Source organism: Papio anubis, chromosome 18, assembly GCF_008728515.1.
Source record: "Papio anubis isolate 15944 chromosome 18, Panubis1.0, whole genome shotgun sequence".
Classification (NCBI taxonomy): domain Eukaryota; kingdom Metazoa; phylum Chordata; class Mammalia; order Primates; family Cercopithecidae; genus Papio; species Papio anubis.
This window is the reverse complement of record NC_044993.1, coordinates 6,039,433-6,057,456: the sequence shown is the minus strand read 5'-3', so window position 1 is coordinate 6,057,456 and position 18,024 is coordinate 6,039,433. Positions and strand designations below refer to the sequence as shown.

Sequence of the window (18,024 nt, the reverse complement as noted above, 5' to 3'; positions counted from 1 at the left end):
TACGTCGGCCGCAGCTGCCCCGCTCCCTGCCCTCATGTTCAAAACCCCTGTCTAGGTCCTGGTGTGTTGGAGCTGCACATTCAGAGTGTGAGAGAGTGTTCATCACAAGGCTACAGCTGGAACAGAAGCCCAGAGAGGGAGGCTTCCCACCCCAGGTCACACAGCACACCTGTGGTGGGGCTAGACACTGGCCAGGAGCCGAGGCCCAGAGCAAGGGGCTTCCTGCTCCCCCCCCCCCACCACCACCCTGTGGGACACTGCTGCTGAGGGCCCCAGGAGGAAAGGAATACGAGGGCCCATTTCCCTTGGTTAAAACTGAGGCTGAGGGGACTATGCCTTGTCAAAGCCTACCCAGCCCGCCAGGGCTGAACCCACAGACAGCTCCCACCTCCGCAGCCTCATGCAGGGTACAGCCCCAGGCTGGACGCATCATGTGATTTTGGGGCCTAGTACTAAATGGAAATTCAGGACATTCATGTTCAAAATTAAGAATTTTAAGGCAGTGGCAGCAGAGCATTAAACCAAACTCTGGGCTCTCTGATCACAGGGTCCTGGGCACAGGTCACCCAGGGAAGCAGAGGAGGGGAAGGAGAGACCCAGCTCAGTCCTGGCTCTCTCCCCAGCCCTCCTGGCCCTCTGTGCACGTGGCCCCAACTGTGTCTAACCTCTTCCCTAAGCTTTTTCACCCCAGCTTCTCATTCTGCCCCCTAAACCCTTACCCTCAGCCATCAGGCCCTCCCTTAGTGCCAGCACTGGCACACAGGTACACACACACATGCACACATGAGCACATGTGCATACATGCACAACATTCTCATTTTCTCTCTCTCTCTCTCTCTCTCTCTCTCCCTCCCTCCCTCTCCTCTGTAGGTTCCTGCTACTCTTACCTCATCAGAAGTGTTTTTCACCAGGACCCAGCCCCAGCCCTGCAGGCAGATGCTCCGGGGCCCTGGGCTGTGGTTTCCAGGCTGTACATGACTCCAGGGCAGGGCTGTGGCCACCCGGTCCAGGACGAGGGTGAGGAGGGTGATGCATCACCTCAGGCACAAAATTTTAGCGGTGCCAAAGCACCCCCATCACCAGAATACATACTGTGTACATGCAGTGTTCTTACAAATCAAAATTCATGAAAAAAAATCCAGAATGAAAAAAAGATCAAACTTTTATTATAAACACAGCATCGGAAGTCCTGGTTCTCCTTCTGCATCAGCCCCAAGGCACTGCTCTGGAAGCTGTCTGGGTTTATCCTGGCTTTTTTGCATTAATTTAGATTTTTTTAATTGCCTCAAAATACTATTTTGTTTACTGGTTTTGGTTCCCTCTTAAAGTTTGCACTCAAAGGTACACCTGCCATCCCCCACCCCTCCAAGGTGGCAGACGGGAGGATGAGGTCTACAACAACAACACTGAAAATGTACACTGAGGTCTATGTGTGCACCGTGTCAGCTTCCTCCCTCCCTCCCTCCCTCCCTGCCTTCCTCCCTCTTTCCCTCCCTCCCTCCTTCCCTCCCTCCCTGCCTTCCTCCCTCCTTCCTGCCCTTCTCCCTTCCTACTTCCCTCCCACCCTCCTCCCTCCCTCCCTGCCTTCCTCCCTCCCTCCCTGCCTTCCTCCCTCTTTCCCTCCCTCCCTCCCTGCCTTCCTCCCTCCTTCCTGCCCTTCTCCCTCCCTACTTCCCTCCCTGCCTTCCTCCCTCTTTCCCTCCCTCCCTTCTTCCCTCCCTCCCTGCCTTCCTCCCTCCTTCCTGCCCTCCTCCCTCCTTACTTCCCTCCCTACTTTCCTCCCTCCTCCCTCCCTACTTCCCTCCCTCCCTCCCTGCCTTCCTCCCTTTCCCTCCCTCCCTCCTTCCCTCCCTCCGTGCCTCCCTTCTGTTTAAGCGATATTGGGCACCTATGTGTGCTAAGTGATATTCTAGACGCTGGGTAGAGCAGTCGCGAACACGCCTTCCTGCCCACACAGAGCTCACATTCTGGTTTGGGAAGAGAGACAATAAAATAATTCAGAAACAGGCCGGGTGCGGCATCTCGCCTGTAATCCCAGCACTTTGGAAGGCTGAGGCAGGCAGATCATCTGAGGTCGGGAGTTCCAGACCAGCCTTGCCAACATGGTGAAACCCTATCTCTACTAAAAATATAAAATCACCGGGCGTGGTGGCGCACGCCTGTAATCTCAGCTACTCAGGAGGCTGAGGCAGGGGAATCGCTTGAGCCCGGGAGGTGTAGGTTGCAGTGAACCGAGATCGCGCCATTGCACCCCAGCCTGGGAAACAAGAGCTAAACTCCGTCTCAAATAATAATAATAATAATTAGGAAACAGCAAGGTGTGGGGTGTGCAGTGCTACCCACACAAAACAGGAGAGAAGAGCCAGGGAGCAGGCTTCAAGTTCTAAGCATGGCAGCCCAGAAAGATGTCATTTAAACCCTCACAGCCACTCTGGCAGAGACAATCTGTGACTTGCCCCAGTTTTCAGATGAGAACACTGAGGTCTGGGCCCTAAGCAGCTTGCCAGAGCCCTGCAGCCAGGAAATGACAAAGCTGGATTCTCAGCCCAGGCAGGCTGGTGCCAGAGAGCTTTTGGGGGCTGGAGGGTGCAGTAGAATCCAGGTGGAATGAGGGAACTGGACGGGTTTACTTTGTGCGCCGGACAAAGCCATCTCCTCCTCCTTGTGGGAAAGGCCAGGCTGGCTCATTCAGAGGTTACTGGTTCCTCCTCCAGAGACTGAGCCCTGGGGATGGGGGTCTGGCTGGGGGGAGGTGGCTGGGAGGGACCGCCACCCTAGGCCCCCTGGCATGCTGCCCAGCAGGGGCCCTTTAAGGCTGGCCATGAGGCAGGCAGCGTGACACCCGCCCAGTGTGCAAGTTCATTCATCACGGGTCCCTGCTGACTCACGCTTATGAAAGTGATTTTCCTGGCCCCGCCCACTGCCTGCGCCGCCTCCTCCCTCCCTGTGAAATACCCTCACTTCCCTCTGGCCTCTCAGAGCCTCTTGGATCCCCACGGGGTAATGGGTGTCCCGATCTCACGGGGGACTCTGTGATCTGTGATCCCCTGACCCTCCTAGAGCACAGCTTGGCCAGGCTCGCCGGGCTCCCGCACCACTGACTGTCAGGTGAGTGTCCGGGGCCAGGCTCCGGGGCAGGGAATCAGGCACATCCCAGGCACCAGTGGCAGGCCCAGCTGGACTGGAGGGTCTGCAGAGCCCTGGCGCCAGGCAGTGATCCCGGGCGGTCCTGAGTGGAGGCCCTCCCCTGGGTTCTCTGGAGCCCGGCAGGATTCTCCCCTACCCCAGATTCCTCCCAGATCCGCAGCTGTGTCCCTGGCACCCTCAGCCAAGCAGCTGCAGCGGCCACAGTCCCAGCGTACCCTGGCCCATGTAACCGCCGTTCCTAGCAGGAAAGAGGGGTGTGGCCAGCCGGGTGTGCCGCCCAGCTGTTCTACGACCACTCTATCGGCAGCCAGGCTGGGTGCCCATGAACAGCCCCCAAGCCCCAGAGGTCCCAGCGACTTAGCTTCTCTCAGGAGGCTCAAGAGTGCGGTGGGTCGGGAGGGCGGCCCCTGGGAGGCTGGGGAGCTGCAGGAGATCCTGGGCTCCAGGTGTGCGGCACTGGGGTGAGGGCTCATCTCTGATAAACAGCAAGTGCCGCTTGCGTGGACAGACCACCTCCTCACACTTTAGCCCCCCCAGAGCTTCATGTCACTTTCTTGGTCTCCCTGTAGTCAGCTGTTTTACTGGAGGGGACTTGGCAGAACTAAGATTTGTCACATGGCCATGGTCTTGGACACTCCTAGGTGACCTGAGGCAAGACGCCCACTCCTCCTGAAGGGCGCTTCTTCCTCTGCACAATGGGGATGAGAAAGCCCACTCTTGGGGTGTCTTCAAAGGCAAATGAGTAAATGGCCACTAGAGGTGCCAAAGAAATGCAGACATACAGGTGTCCCAGAGTCTCAGAGCAGTTTGCAGCTTTAACAACCTCAGAAGTACAAATGCTGCACGCTTGATAGAAATATCAGTCGAAGGTGCAACTGTTTTCATTTCTTTTATCATATTTGCCTTTGTGAAATTTGAAACATCAATTTTTAATGTTAACTTCTTTCCATCTACTGCCGTCTTCAATCAAAGGGAGTTAAAAAGATAACATTAAAAATTGATTCTTCCGACTCCATAAAACTGAAAAGCACAAAAAGAACTGAAATGAAACTTTGGACGCTCTTTTGTAAGTTGGCAGCATACTTGTCTGAGGTAATGGGTGACAGCGTCAAGCTGCTTGGGACTTTGGGGCGTCGTGGGTCACTCTGCACAGGAAGTGACTTCTCAGGTCCAGCCCCTGGGTGGTGACCTCACGTATGTGGCATCCAGAAGCTTCTGTTCAGGTGCCTGAGGACAGTCTCAGGAGGGAGCCCTGGACTTGGAGCCCCAAAGCCCTGGCGGTAAATCAGTGCCCTCTGCTGCCTGCAGAGGGTGGTAAGGGGCAGCCAGTTCTGATTCCTCACTGGCCAACAGGGGCTCCTGCAAGTGTGTTTCTCAGGGTGGTGGGAGGATCCAAAAGAACAAAGGAGGGGCAGGGCATGGCCCAGGGCGGGTGCACTGGGGCAGATGGAGCACGTTGGCTCACCCATTTGGGGAAGGGGTTGGGGTGTCCGGGGGGTCAGCCCACGGGGATCAAATTTTGGTTCCATCGCCCAACGGCTCGATAGCCTCAGGGCATGGCTTCACCTCTCCAAGCCTCAGTCTCCTCATCTGCAAAGTGGGTTGCTAGGAGGATCAAAGGAGGTAATGTGGGGAAGCCCCTTACCAGGAGGTCCCATGCTCCCCAGTGGCTGCTGTTCCCGTGGATCATGATGAGGACTGAGGGGCTCGGAGCCATTCGAGGGTACCAGGAGCAAGCCAGAGAAAGGTACCAGGAGCTAGCCAGAGAAAGCTCTCTGGGACCGGCAGTCCTATTCTCCAAGGCCTCTGGGTATACCCAGCACTCAGGGTCAATGAGAAATGATCCCTTCCCGGCCAGAACACCAGGTCATCAGCTGTCCCTCTGCCTCCCCGCCTGCCACTAGCGCTGTGACAGAGCAGTGGGGGACCCTGGAACAGACACTGCACGTTCCACCCGGCAGAGGGGTCTCAGCAGGAGCTGTCACAGCCCTCGGGGCACAGAGAAGGCTCTGGAGCAGGGCGACCTGGGCTCCGATCCAGCCCGGCCTGTGAAAGCCGGTTCAACCACCTTGCAGACTGTAAAGGGCCGTGAGAAACTCTCTGGCCCTCAGAGTACTTACAACAACCCGATTAAATAAGGTTTCGATTTGTTAATGTGTATTAAGTGTTGAGATCATGCCTGGCACGCAGCCCACTCCACAGAAGTATGGAAATGTCAGCCACGTGCTGCCTTTGTTGTTCTCGTGACTATTACTATTATTATAATTGGTGGCGGCGTCACCCTGAAATCCCCTCGCCAGGCAGGCATCCTGAGGCCTTGCAGGGAGCCGGGCAGGAAGAGGCCATGTGGTCCCTGGCGACTGCAGGATGTCACCTTCCTTCTCTCCGGAAAGGGAGGAGGAGGTCTTGGGTGCTGGGCATACGGGCTTGCCTAGACAGGACACGGAAGCTGTCCCTGGCCCCCGCCCCAGCGGAGGCAAGGAAGGCTGCGCTCAGGGGAGCAGAGAGCACCAACACAGGGGTCCCTGACAGACCCCTTCCCTGCTGGGCTCATCCTCACCCTCGGAGCCTCCTTCTCCTCACCTGCAAGACGGAGGTGACAGGGCTCACCTGTCAAGGCTGCTGAGCGGGCTGGATGCTACTGCTTCGATGCAACCTCCTTCCCACTGTAGAGTGCTGTGAGAAGGTCAGTTGTTGTCACTGCGGGGGCAACACTCGGGTCCTCTCAGTGGCCCATCTGTATGGCAGTCTCTCATCCATCTCCTCGGAGCCTGCCTGGAGGTGGACGATGGTGTTTCTGTCACCCTGCGCACATCGGAGGCCACACACTGGTCTCAGCTGTGTTTGGCTGGCCTGTTAAGGATCTTCCAAAACTGTGCTTTCATTCATTGCGCACTTCTTCAAAGCAGATAATTCGCATAGAAATCCAGATTCCCACTTTCTCTGGAAGAATTCTGGAGGCAGGTGACCCTGGGCCCCCACCCCTGGCCACTCTGGATGGTCCAAGCCCAGTGCCCTCCCACTCAGTCTTTCCCCTGTGAGTGTGGCACCTGGATCTCCATGGGGGACAGGCCGAATGGCGTGGGTGGTGGCACTGGCAGGGCCTTGGCACCAGTGAGCCCTGGGTTTCAAAGCCAGCTGCATGACACTGAGAAGCTTATGCGACCTCTCTGAGCCCTGTTCACACATCTGTGGAATGGGACATTAACACGGCCAGGACTGCACAGGGTCAGTGTGAGGCGGATATGAGAAAAAGCATGTCAAATACCCGGTACAGAGTAAGTGCCAAATGCTCACCATCCCTGTGCCCACAAGGGTGTTGCCTTGTGGCTCTCAGGATGGCAGCGTGTGGCCCTCGGGTGAGGCTAGTGTCCTCTGCGAGCTGGTGTAGGGGAGAAGGTGGGTCTGATGCCCCTCTGGGCACCGGCAGCTCTAGGACCAGCACCTGAGTCCCTTTGAGCGATTTGGGCCTGGGGCCAGCAGAGGGCGCAGCTGCCCCAGAGATGGCAGGTTCACCGGCACGTCCCCAAACCTGGCCACTGCTTCCATTTCCCCAAGTCCAGCCCAGCCCCTGGGGCAGGCCACAGCGCTGGCCCTTTCCCCGTGGTAAATTCACTCCAGGCAGGTGCTTCCCGTCTGTGACCCCACTGCGTCCCTCAACCATCCTAGGAGGTAGGGACCCACTGCTTCCATTTTACAGATGAGGAAACTGAGACCCAGAGAGGCCCAGGAATGGGATAGGGAGCAACTTACCAGGGCTGGGTGACGACTCCAAAGTCCACCAGGCCACACTGGGACTCGAGGGCTGTGGCCCACAGAAGGGCCTGGCAGGGCTTGTTCCTGGGTTGGCCAGGAACGGCCTCTCGGGAAGACAGATAACGAGCTTCGGGGACTGTTGCTGCTCCAGTGAGATGGGAGAGCAGAGTGAGGCTCAGAGGGACAGTGGCTGCCTGGGGCAACCAGGCCAGAGGAGGGAAGGTCACGTCCTGCATGACCGGGGAGGGGTGGGGCAGACGGGCTGTTCGGAGCAGAGGCTGTGTGGGAGCAAGAAGGGAGTCCCATCAGATATGCCTCACGGGGACCCCAGACAAGACCCTAGGGGCCACAGGAGGCCACCCTAGCTGGAAGGTGAAGTGGCTGTGTCGACACCCAGGCCTCACCCAAACGGGCTCTTCCTTCCCCTCTCCCCCGCTCCAGGTCCACCGCCAGCCCCAAGCCCCCCACCAGCCATGAGCTCCTCTGGAAAGGACCACCTCGGCGCCAGCAGCTCAGAGCCCCTCCCAGTCATCATCGTGGGTGAGTGTCAGCCGCAGCCAGGGAGGGGCTCCACTGAGCCTTCCGGGTACCCCCCAGGTCTGAGGGCAGGAGCTGGGCAAGTCCAGGCCTGGCCTTTTTTTTTTTTTTTTGTATTTCGGGGTTTTTTGTTTGTTTGTTTTTGTTTTGAGACAAAGTCTCACTCTGTCACCCAGGCTGGAGTGCAGTGGTGCGATCTTGGCTCACTGCAACCTCCGCCTCCCGAGCTAAAGCGATTCTCCTGCCTCAGCCTCCCGAGTAGCTGGGATTACAGGTGGCTGCCACCACGCCCAGCTAACTTTTGTATTTTTAGTAGAGACGGGGTTTCGCCATGTCAGCCAGGCTGGTCTCGAACTCCTAACCTCAAGTGATCTGCCTGCCTCAGCCTCCCAAAGTGCTGGGATTATAGGTGTGAATCACCATGCTTGGCCCAGGCCTGGCCTCTTTACAGTGGTCTTTAAATTAAGCCATTGAGCATTTACTATGTGGCCAGTGCTAGGCTTAGCCGTTTATAAACTATCATTCCCTTTTACACCTCCGAGAACCCAGGGCTCTAGAACACACCCATCAGCTGGAGGCAACCCAGCGTGGGGCAGGGAGGCCTGGTCCTGAGCCCACAGTGGTCCCATGACTACCCTGTGCCCAGCACTGTGCTAGGTGCCCACACGAGAGGACACACAGCAGTAGCTTATGATTCCTGTCCTCTGTCTGCAAAAATGGGGACAGATGACCCCCCAGTATGCAGGCGTCCAGTTGAGCCACGTGAGATGGTCATTTCAGTAAGGCAAAAACAGATGGGTGCCTGTGATTTCTTATGGTTCCTCCTGGTATCCTACATATGAGTAATATTCTGAATCAGATGAGATAAGGAGAGGGGAAAGGACAGATAAAAAGAGAAGCGCTATCACAGGGCTGTGCCTGGTGAATTGCCCAGGAAGCACCACAGATGGTGGCGCAGTTCTTCAGACATGCAAGCAGCAGACCCAACAGGTGGCCCGGCACCCCTGAATGCCCACGAGCACCCACCACTCAAGCTCGCCCCCAGGCCACGTAGCAGTCTGTGCTACATTCCCTCATCCATCTGACCTAGTTGTTAGCAATCTCAGAATCTCAGTCATGTTGTCAGAGGTTCCCTCTGTCTGGGTTTTAATCCTGGCTCATCTACCTTCCAGCCGTGTGACCACGGGCAAGTTACTTAACCTCTCTGTACACATTTCCTCAAGGATAAAAGGAGGAAAAGAGTAGCGCTTACCTCAATGAAGCTATTGTGAGGCTATTGCGAAAGCTCTCAGTACAATTCCTGGCACAGAAGAAGCTCTCAGCAGTTGTCCATTCGTTCTTTTTTAAATTATCATTAGGCATAGTGTCTGGCACAGGCTAAGGGCTTAATCAATATTTTATTTTTATGAATGAAGGATAAATGAATGAATGTGCCACATCTAGATCAAAGCGTTCCACAGTAGTGTCTCCCACCTGAAAAGGCCACCCCCTTTAACCTCCACCCTCTGTCCCCAGGTAACGGCCCCTCTGGTATCTGCCTGTCGTACCTGCTCTCCGGCTACACACCCTACGTGAAGCCAGATGCCGTCCACCCACACCCCCTGCTGCAGAGGAAGCTCACCGAGGCCCCAGGGGTCTCCATCCTGGACCAGGTGGGTCAGCCTGGGGCCGGAGCTCTGGGGAGGACACACCCACCCTTGGAAAACTACCGCAGCTTTCCCAGGGAGGAACAAAAGTGTGTGTTTGCTGGAAACAAGACCAAACACAGAATTCAAGAGTCCACAAAGTCAGCCACGGAGATCATGAAAGAGAAATCAGAGACCCACAAATGCCACATGGTCTAGGACTCACTATACCCTAGACCTGTGGTTCTCAAGGAGGGGATGATTTTTCTCCTCGGGGGCACCTGGCAATGTCTGGCGACAATTTGGGTTGTCATGGCAGGGTGGCGGTACTACCAAATCTAGCAGGGTGGAGGCCAGGGATGCTGGCAAACGTCCAACACTGCACAGGACAGCGAGGGTGGTGGAACTGAAATATCTGCGGTGGAGTTTCTCAACCTTGGCCCCACTGACATTTGGATGACTTTGTTGTAGCTACAAAGAACGATCTGGCTCAAATGTCAGTGGGGCTAAGGTTGAGAAACTCTGCCACAGATATTTCAGTCCCACTACCTCCTGCCCACAAGGGTTTGCAAATCCTCCCTCCATACCCTTGTTTTCCACTGTGCCCCTCCACGACCTCCCCTTGTTGACCTCCCTCGTCAGGCAGCGTACATCCTCCTGTTCCCCTCCCGCCCAAGTTGGGGATGAGGAAATAGGTCTTGACCATTTGATCTGGATCAGTATTTTTCAAAATGCTCTCCATAGAATACTAGTTCCTCAGTATAATATACAGAGAAAAATGACCCCACTCCAGTAAAACAGGGACACACTGGGCTTGTCAAAATTAAACAGGTAAATGATGGATGGCTGCAGGACTTGTCAGAACCTGCCTGCATTATCTACTGTTAAGAGGCAGCACCGCCGGCCGGGCGCGGTGGCTCACGCCTGTAATCCCAGCACGTTGGGAGGCTGAGACGGGCGGATCACGACGTCAGGAGATCGAGACCACGGTGAAACCCTGTCTCTACTAAAAATACAAAAAATTAGCCAGGCACGGTGACGGGCGCCTGTAGTCCCAGCTACTCAGGAGGCTGAGGCAGGAGAATGGCGTGAACCCGGGAGGTGGCGCTTGCAGTGAGCCGAGATCGTACCACTGCACTCCAGCCTGGGCGGCAGAGCGAGACTCCGTCTCAAAAAAAAAAAAAAAAACAAAACAAAAACAAAGAGGCAGCACCTCCCCGGCTGATCTGACCACGCTGATATTAGGGTAGGGATGTAGGCTCAGGCAATCGCCCCAGTCTCATCTAAGCTTGCCCATTTGCTCTGTACTCTGGGGCCCTTGGCCTCCTGGAAAGCCCTCAGAATGAGAGCTTCAAACCGCCCCCAGTGTGCGCATCTCTCTGAGACCCTCCAGTGCCACGGAAACGGCCCAGCCCCAATCCCCACATTCCTGCCCAGCCTGAGACTCTGGGAAGATGACCCCGCTCTCCTCCAGCAGCCCCTCTGACCTGTGCCCCCCTCCAGGACCTGGACTACCTGTCTGAAGGCCTCGAAGGCCGATCCCAAAGCCCCGTGGCCCTGCTCTTTGATGCCCTTCTGCGCCCGGACACAGACTTTGGGGGACACATGAAGTCGGTCCTCACCTGGAAGCACCAGGAGGAGCACGCCATCCCCCATGTGGTCCTGGGCCGGAACCTCCCCGGGGGAGCCTGGCACGTAAGTGGGCAGCGAGGGCATGCCTTGTGGGGGGGGGCTGTCTCCCTCATTCTCCCCACTTGGAGCTGGGACTCTGGCATCTCCCTTTCCTCATTCTCCACCCCGCAACCCTGCCTCTCCCTCCTCCCTCCACCCAGCCCCAACCAAGGCCTCCCATGCCCTCTAGCCCCAAATGGGTTCAGGTTAGCAGAGGCCTGGACCAAAGTGTTCCTTTTCCTGCAGTCCATCGAAGGCTCCATGGTGACCCTGAGCCAAGGCCAGTGGATGGGGCTCCCGGACCTGGAGGTCAAGGACTGGATGCAGAAGAAGCGAAGGTGAGGCTGCCCCAGGACGCCTTGGGGGACACGGAAGGTTGGGCCTGTGAACCCAGAAAATCTGAGACAGGTCTCAGTTACTTTAGAAAGTTTATTTTGCCAAAGTTGAGGACACGCCCATTACACAGCCTCAGGAAGTCCTAAGGACGTGTAGCCAAGGTGATCGGGCACAGCTTGGTTTTAAACACTTTAGGGAGACATGAGACGTGAATCAATATTTGTAAGAAGTACACTGGTTCGGTCTGGAAAGGTGGGCCAACTGGAAGCAAAGGCAGGAAGCGGGGAGGGGCTTCCAGGTCACAGGTAGGTGAGAGATAAACAGTTGCATCCTTTTGAGGTTCTGATGAGCATCTCCAAATGAGGCGATCAGATATGCATCTATCTCCGTGAGCAGAGGGGTGACTGAATAGAAGGGGAGGCAGGTTGACCCTCAGCAGTTCTCACCTTGACTTTTCCCTTTAGCTTCGTGATTTGGGGGGCCCCAAGATTTATTTTCCTTTCACAGGCCCCCCACACTGAGCCCAGGAGCCAGAGGTACAGGGGTTTTAGAGTGCATCTGGTCTGTCTTCCTCTTCTTCCAGAGGGGGAAACTGAGGCTCAGATAGGGAAAGGACTTGTCCAGCCCACATGAGTGGAGCTGAGCAACAGAGCTGGGCTCCCCCGATGACCCCCTGTCCCGTGCAAGCAGCAGACCATCCTGTCACATGGCCCCCAACTGGGCCTCCCTGGAGTGCCCCAGCCCCTAAGGAGGGGGTAACAGCTGGCCCCTGACCCTCACGCCCTGCCCCATGCCTCTGGCACAGGTCCCCCAGTCCGTGGTCTCCCTTCAGCCCCTCGGTCTATTCTGAGCCTGGCCTAGAACCATCTTTCTGGGTCAGCTCACAGGGTGACTTTCTTTTTTCTTCTTTTTTTTAATGCTTTTGCTACAGGTGAGTTTCATCCTTAACCATGAGCCCACAAGTTGGGTAAACTAACTCACCTGAGGTCATGCAGATTATTGGAAATGGAGAAGGAAAACAGCTCACCCGAAACGCACACTTCTCCCCACCCTTTCACTGCTGGGGTATTTTCTCCCCATCTGGCTTCCTGCCCCATCATGGCCACCCTAGAGAAATGGTTTGTGAACCCTGAATATCTGAGACAGGTCTCAGTCAATTTGGGAAGTTTAATTGCCAAGGTCGAGGATGCATGACCATGACACAGCCTCAGGAGGTCCTGATAACATGTGCCCAAGGTGGTCGGGGCACAGCCTGGCTGTGTACATTAGGGAGACTTGAGACATCAATCAATATATGTAAGATGGACATTGGTTCCGTCCAGAGGCGGGACAACTCCAGCAGGGAGGGTTTCCAGGTCTCCAACAGGTGAGGGACAAACGGTTGCATTCTTGAGTTTCTGATGAGCCTTTCTGAAGCAGGCAATCAGATGTGCATTTATCTCAGTGAGCAGAGGGAAGACTTTGAGTAGGATGGGAGGCAGCTTTGCCCTAAGCAGTTGCCTGCTTGACTTTTCCTTTAACTTAGTGATTCGGGGGCCCAAGATTGATTTTCCTGTCACAGTTTCAATCACTGAATAAAGGAGTTCCAGCCCCTGCTCCTCCCAGGTGTGTCCACCCAAGTGAGAAGCTGCCCCAGCGCAGATGCCCGGGTGCCGTCTGCCTTTTGGGAAGCCCGGCTTCCTCTGCCCCCAGGGCTGTGACCCGGCTTGTGTCCCCAACGGCAGGCACTCCAGGCGTCCCCCTCCAGGCCTCACTGTCTCTTTGATGCAAAGACTCTTCTGCATGTTTGGCAGGAAGACACCCAGGTTTGTGTAGCTACGTGTTAGTAGGCAGCCAGAAACTTGCATTTCACATGTAAGCATAGCCTTTCATAGCCTACGTTTGCGTTTTCACATTCTATCCCAAGTATTTCATGTGGCAATGTCACAGCGTTCAAAACCATCCTTTTACGTGGCCTCACAATATTCCCAAAGGCGGGTGAGCATCCCCAGTCCGGCAAATCACCAAATGCTTATTATGTGCCAGGCCTTGGGCTTAGACATCAGAGCACAAAACCACTGCAGACACACCCCCTGCCCTCACGGCGCTGCCAAGGTTACCCAGCCCCTGCCAGCCCTGGAGCGTTCATTCTTTCCATTGTGTCATTATTATAAATAACTCCGCACAGAACATGCTCTTGGGACCGTTCTGTATCACAACCTCTACAAAAACTGAGAAAAGGAGAATGGCGGCCCACAGAGATAAATTCCAGGGTCACAGACGAGCTGCGCTGGGTTGACTGGCACGGCCTTGGAGGTCCATTGCCAGCTCCTGCTACATGTAGCCAGACAGCAGGTGGCACAGGATTCTCCCCTAAGGGAGTTCATCCTGAACCATAAGTCCACAAGCTGGGTAAATTAACTCATCTGAGGTCACACAGTGAGATACAGGAAGGTGCTAGGATGATGCCAAAGCCTGTCATTCAACCCCCACAAGAATGGGCCTACAGTCTCTGCCCCTGGAAAGAGTGACAATTAAAACAACAACAACAATAATAAAATACCTCCTGCTGCTGTGTGGGCTGGGAATGATGGTGAGTGCCTCACGTGGGAGTCTTTAAATCAACTTTTAAATTGACTACATATGGGCCGGGTGCAGTGGTGCGAGCCTGTAATCCCAGCACTTTGGGAAGCCGAGGCCGGTGGATCACTTGAGGTCAAGAGTTCGAGACCAGCCTGGCCAACACGGCAATACCCTATCTCTAATAAAAATACAAAAATTAGCCAGGCTTGGCGCTGCACGCCTGTAGTCCCAGCTACTCAGGAGGCACAGGCATGAGAATCGCTTGAGCCCAGGAAGCGGGGGCCGAAGTAAGCTGAGATCACGCTACGGCACTCCAGCCTGGGCAGCAGAGTGAGACTCTGTCTCAAAAAATAATAATAAAATAAAATTTAAAAAATTAGCTACGTATAGAAAAGTACGTAACTCCTGTGAGTACCGGTTGATGAAATTTCTCAAGGTAAGCACAGAGAATCAAGAAACCGACCTTCTCCCCAGAAGCCCCCATGCCCTTTCCGACCAGGACCCCCTTCCCCATCCCCGGAGGTAACCCCTCTCTTGATGTCCAACTCCATAGATGAGTTCTGCCTGTTTCTGAACTCTATAAAAACAGAATCATACCATATTTAATCCTTTGAGGTGACAATCATGGTGGCCCATCCTCACGTGGCACTTCCTTCCAGTCAGGTTCCATCCTAAGCCCTTTGTTTTTATCGGCTCACCAAATTCTCTCCACGACCTCACGAAATAGGTCCTGCCACCAACATCTTCCTCATTTTGCAAACTGGGGAAACAGACACAGCTCCCTGATGGCAGAGTCAGGACTCGAGCCCAGGCAGTGTGGCTCTGGAGGCTGCACTCTGAACCCCGCCCTACACCACCCTACACTACCCTATACCACCTCTCCTGAGGGAGGCACCCTTGTTAGCTCCATTTTACAGAAGAGGAGACTGAGGCTTGGAGAGGTTGAATTACCTGGCCCAGTCCTACAGCTATAGCCTAGTCCAGCTCCAGGGCCTGATACCGCCCTGGACCTCTCCCATCCCACCCAGCCCCCCAACCCTTAACAGTGTCTGACTCTGGCCTCCTGCATCCTCCCCAACAGAGGCCTTCGCAACAGCCGGGCCACGGCCGGGGACATTGCCCACTACTACAGGGACTACGTGGTCAAGAAGGGTCTGGGGCATAACTTTGTGTCCGGTGCTGTTGTCACAGCCGTGGAGTGGGGGACCCCCAATCCCAACAGCTGTGGGGCCCAGGACTCCAGCCCCCTCTTCCAGGTGAGCGGCTTCCTGAGCAGGGACCAGGGCCGGCAGCCCTTCTCGCTGTGGGCCCGCAACGTGGTCCTCGCCACAGGCACGTTCGACAGCCCAGCCCGGCTGGGCATCCCCGGGGAGGCCCTGCCCTTCATCCACCATGAGCTGTCCGCTCTGGAGGCGGCCACAAGGGTGGGTGCGCTGACCCCGGCCTCGGACCCTGTCCTCATCATTGGCGCGGGGCTGTCAGCGGCTGATGCAGTCCTCTACGCCCGCCACTACAACATCCCGGTGATCCATGCCTTCCGCCGGGCGGTGGACGACCCCGGCCTGGTGTTCAACCAGCTGCCCAAGATGCTGTACCCTGAGTACCACAAGGTGCATCAGATGATGCGGGAGCAGTCCATCCTGTCACCCAGCCCCTACGAGGGTTACCGCAGCCTCCCCGGGCACCGGCTGCTGTGCTTCAAGGAAGACTGCCAGGCCGTGTTCCAGGACCTCAAGGGTGTCGAGAAGGTCTTTGAGGTCTCCCTGGTGCTGGTCCTCATCGGCTCCCACCCCGACCTCTCCTTCCTGCCTGGGGCAGGGGCTGACTTTGCAGTGGACCCTGACCAGCCACTGAGCACCAAGAGGAACCCCATTGACGTGGACCCCTTCACCTACCAGAGCACCCGCCAGGAGGGCCTGTACGCCATGGGGCCGCTGGCCGGGGACAACTTCGTGAGGTTTGTGCAGGGGGGAGCCCTGGCTGTCGCCAGCTCCCTGCTAAGGAAGGAGACCAGGAAGCCACCCTAACACCCGGCCAGACCTGCTGGCGCCCAGGCCCTGAGAGGACAAAGATGACCACATCTCTGCTGGATGTAGGGTCCGTCCAAAGATGCCCCAGGGAGGGGTGTCAGCCCACATAGCTGACCTTTGGGGTCAAGAGGAGTAGGGATCCCAGTGTCTGAGGTGGTAACAGTGGCCGCAGGCCAGGGTCAGCCTAGACCTAGGATTTGGGGGTAAAGCTGCTGGTGTGAGCTGGGATCACCAGGACCAGCTGAGCACCCAGCAGGAGACCTGTAGGCCTGCGCCTTCCAGAAGCAGGTCCCAAATAAAGCCAGTGCCCACCTGCACTCATGCGTCTGAGGACTCTGTGCTCAGGGAGGGAGCTGTGTTCCTGGGACCCTGCACTGGGCTCAGGGGAAGGGAGGGAAGGCGATTGGGGGAGGAGTCCTGGGGCATGTGGTCCTGGATGAGGTCCATGACTGGGGCCTTGGGGTACAAAGGATGGTGCCCCAAGTGTGGGGGCAGTTGAGCGGGCAGCTGTACTACAGCCTGGGGGTGGCAGTGGCGGGTGTGTGCAGGGAGTGGTGTCCCGGAGGGCACTGCAGTTCTGCACCCCACCCCCACAGTCTGTCCCCTCTCCTCTCTGTTCTGCCACGTGGCTTCCTTTCAGTCCCTCCTGCTGGCCAGGTCCCTGCCTGCCGCAGGGCCTTTGCACAGAGGGTCCCCAGCCCAGGACAGTTTCTTCTTTAATTCCTCTTCCTTGGGGTCTCTCAGCGTAAGAATCACTTCCTCTAGGAAGCCTCTTCTGACACAAATCCCTCCACTGCCATCGCAGCAAAGACTCCTCTCATGGTCCAAGGTGCTACCTTTTCATAGCAGTTCAGTTTTTATTTTTCTATTTTTTTGAGACAGAGTCTCATTTTGTTGTCCAGGCTGGAGTGCGTGGTGCTTGGTTCACTACAACCTCTGCTTCTGAGTTCAAACGATTCTCCTGCCTCAGCCTCCCAAGTAGCTGGGATTACAGGTGCCTGTCACCTCACCCAGCTAGTTGTTTTATTTTTAATAGACAGGGGTTTCACCATGTTGGCCAGGCTGGTCTTGAACTCCTGACCTCAAGTGATCCGCCCTCTTTGGCTCTCCAAAGTGCTGGTATTACAGGCATGAGCCACCACACCCTGCCAGCAGTTCAGTTTTAATTGTTCATTTATTTGTGGAATCATTTCACTGTTTGGCTCTGCCCACTCGGATGTAAGCTCCAGGAGCTCCAGGAGGCCAAGTACACCATCTGTTTTGCCCATTGCTGGAACTCAGCACTTGGGCACCTGCCTGGCACCTAGTGGGTTCTCCTTAATTCATCTTTTAAATGAATGGGTGGATGGATGGATAGATGGGAGGATGGTTGGATGGATGGGAGGATGATGGGTAGGTGGACGGGAGGGAGGGTGGGTGGGTGGATGGATGGGAGGGAAGATGGACGGATGGATGGATGGGAGGATGGTGGGAGGATGGATGGATGAATGGATGGGAGGGTGGGTGGGTGGGTGTATGGACAGACAGATGGGCAGGCGGGCAGATGGATGGACGGATGGATGGATGGATGGATGGATGGATGGATGGATGGATGGATGGATGGATGGATGGAGGGATGGTGGTGGGTGGATGGATGGATGAATGGATGGGCCGGTGGGTTGGTGGATGGATGGATAGATGGATTGATGGACAGGTAGGCTGGCGGATGGATGGATGGGTGGTGGTGGATGGATGGATGGATGGATGGAGGGATGGTGGTGGATGGATGGATGAATGGATGGGCCGGTGGTGGATGGATGGATAGATGGATTGATGGACAGGTAGGCGGGCGGATGGACGGACGGGTGGGTGGGTGGATAGATGGATGGGTGGATGGAGGGAAAGATAAATGGTGGAATGGAAGGAAGAATGGAAAGGAAGGGAACAAACAGTGGAGGGTGGAAAATAAACAGGGTGGAAAACATGGAGCGCCGGAGGGTGCCTGGCTGGACATCTGCAAGCCTGCCCTGGAGGCCGCGAGTGGGAGGGGGGACTTTAGAAGCGGGGACAAAAGAGACTTCTGTAGAGTGATCCCCAGGGGCGCCGCCCCGCCCCCAGGCCCCACCTAACCCGCGCCTCTGGGTAGCCCCATCTGTGGCTGCGCCCGCGCCCCTTAGCCCCGGCGGGCGCCTGGTCTCGGCGCCGCCGGGGGTGGGGCGGCGGGGAGCGGCACGTAATTCATCTGGTTGTTCGCCCCGGCGTTGCCGGGCTGTCCCGCGGTGGCCGCGGGGAAGCGGGAGAGAGGGCGGGCAGCGCGGCCGGCGCGGGAGGGGGTCGCGGGGCGGGCCGCGGCCGGCGGGGTCGGCGGGCTTCCGGCGGCG

The 18,024-nt window shown here is 56.4% G+C and overlaps 1 protein-coding gene across 4 annotated transcripts in view; it reads left to right on the top strand.

Moving 5' to 3' along the window:
- Positions 1 to 15,981, top strand: part of OSGIN1 (oxidative stress induced growth inhibitor 1) — a 34,466-nt gene extending 18,485 nt beyond the window's left edge. For 2 of the 4 annotated variants that reach the window (XM_003917242.5, XM_009196948.3), the window contains 5 exons: positions 7,345 to 7,443; positions 8,956 to 9,092; positions 10,569 to 10,760; positions 10,983 to 11,074; positions 14,716 to 15,981. In XM_003917242.5, coding sequence (XP_003917291.3) covers positions 7,377 to 7,443; positions 8,956 to 9,092; positions 10,569 to 10,760; positions 10,983 to 11,074; positions 14,716 to 15,661 — 1,434 coding nt within the window. In that variant the 5' untranslated portion in view covers positions 7,345 to 7,376 and the 3' untranslated portion in view covers positions 15,662 to 15,981. Of the gene's footprint in view, positions 1 to 2,960; positions 3,109 to 4,119; positions 4,214 to 7,344; positions 7,444 to 8,955; positions 9,093 to 10,568; positions 10,761 to 10,982; positions 11,075 to 14,715 lie in introns of those variants that run through there. The other 2 variants (XM_009196946.4, XM_003917241.5) reach the window with 2 other exon arrangements.
- The last annotated feature ends 2,043 nt before the right edge of the window (positions 15,982 to 18,024 follow it).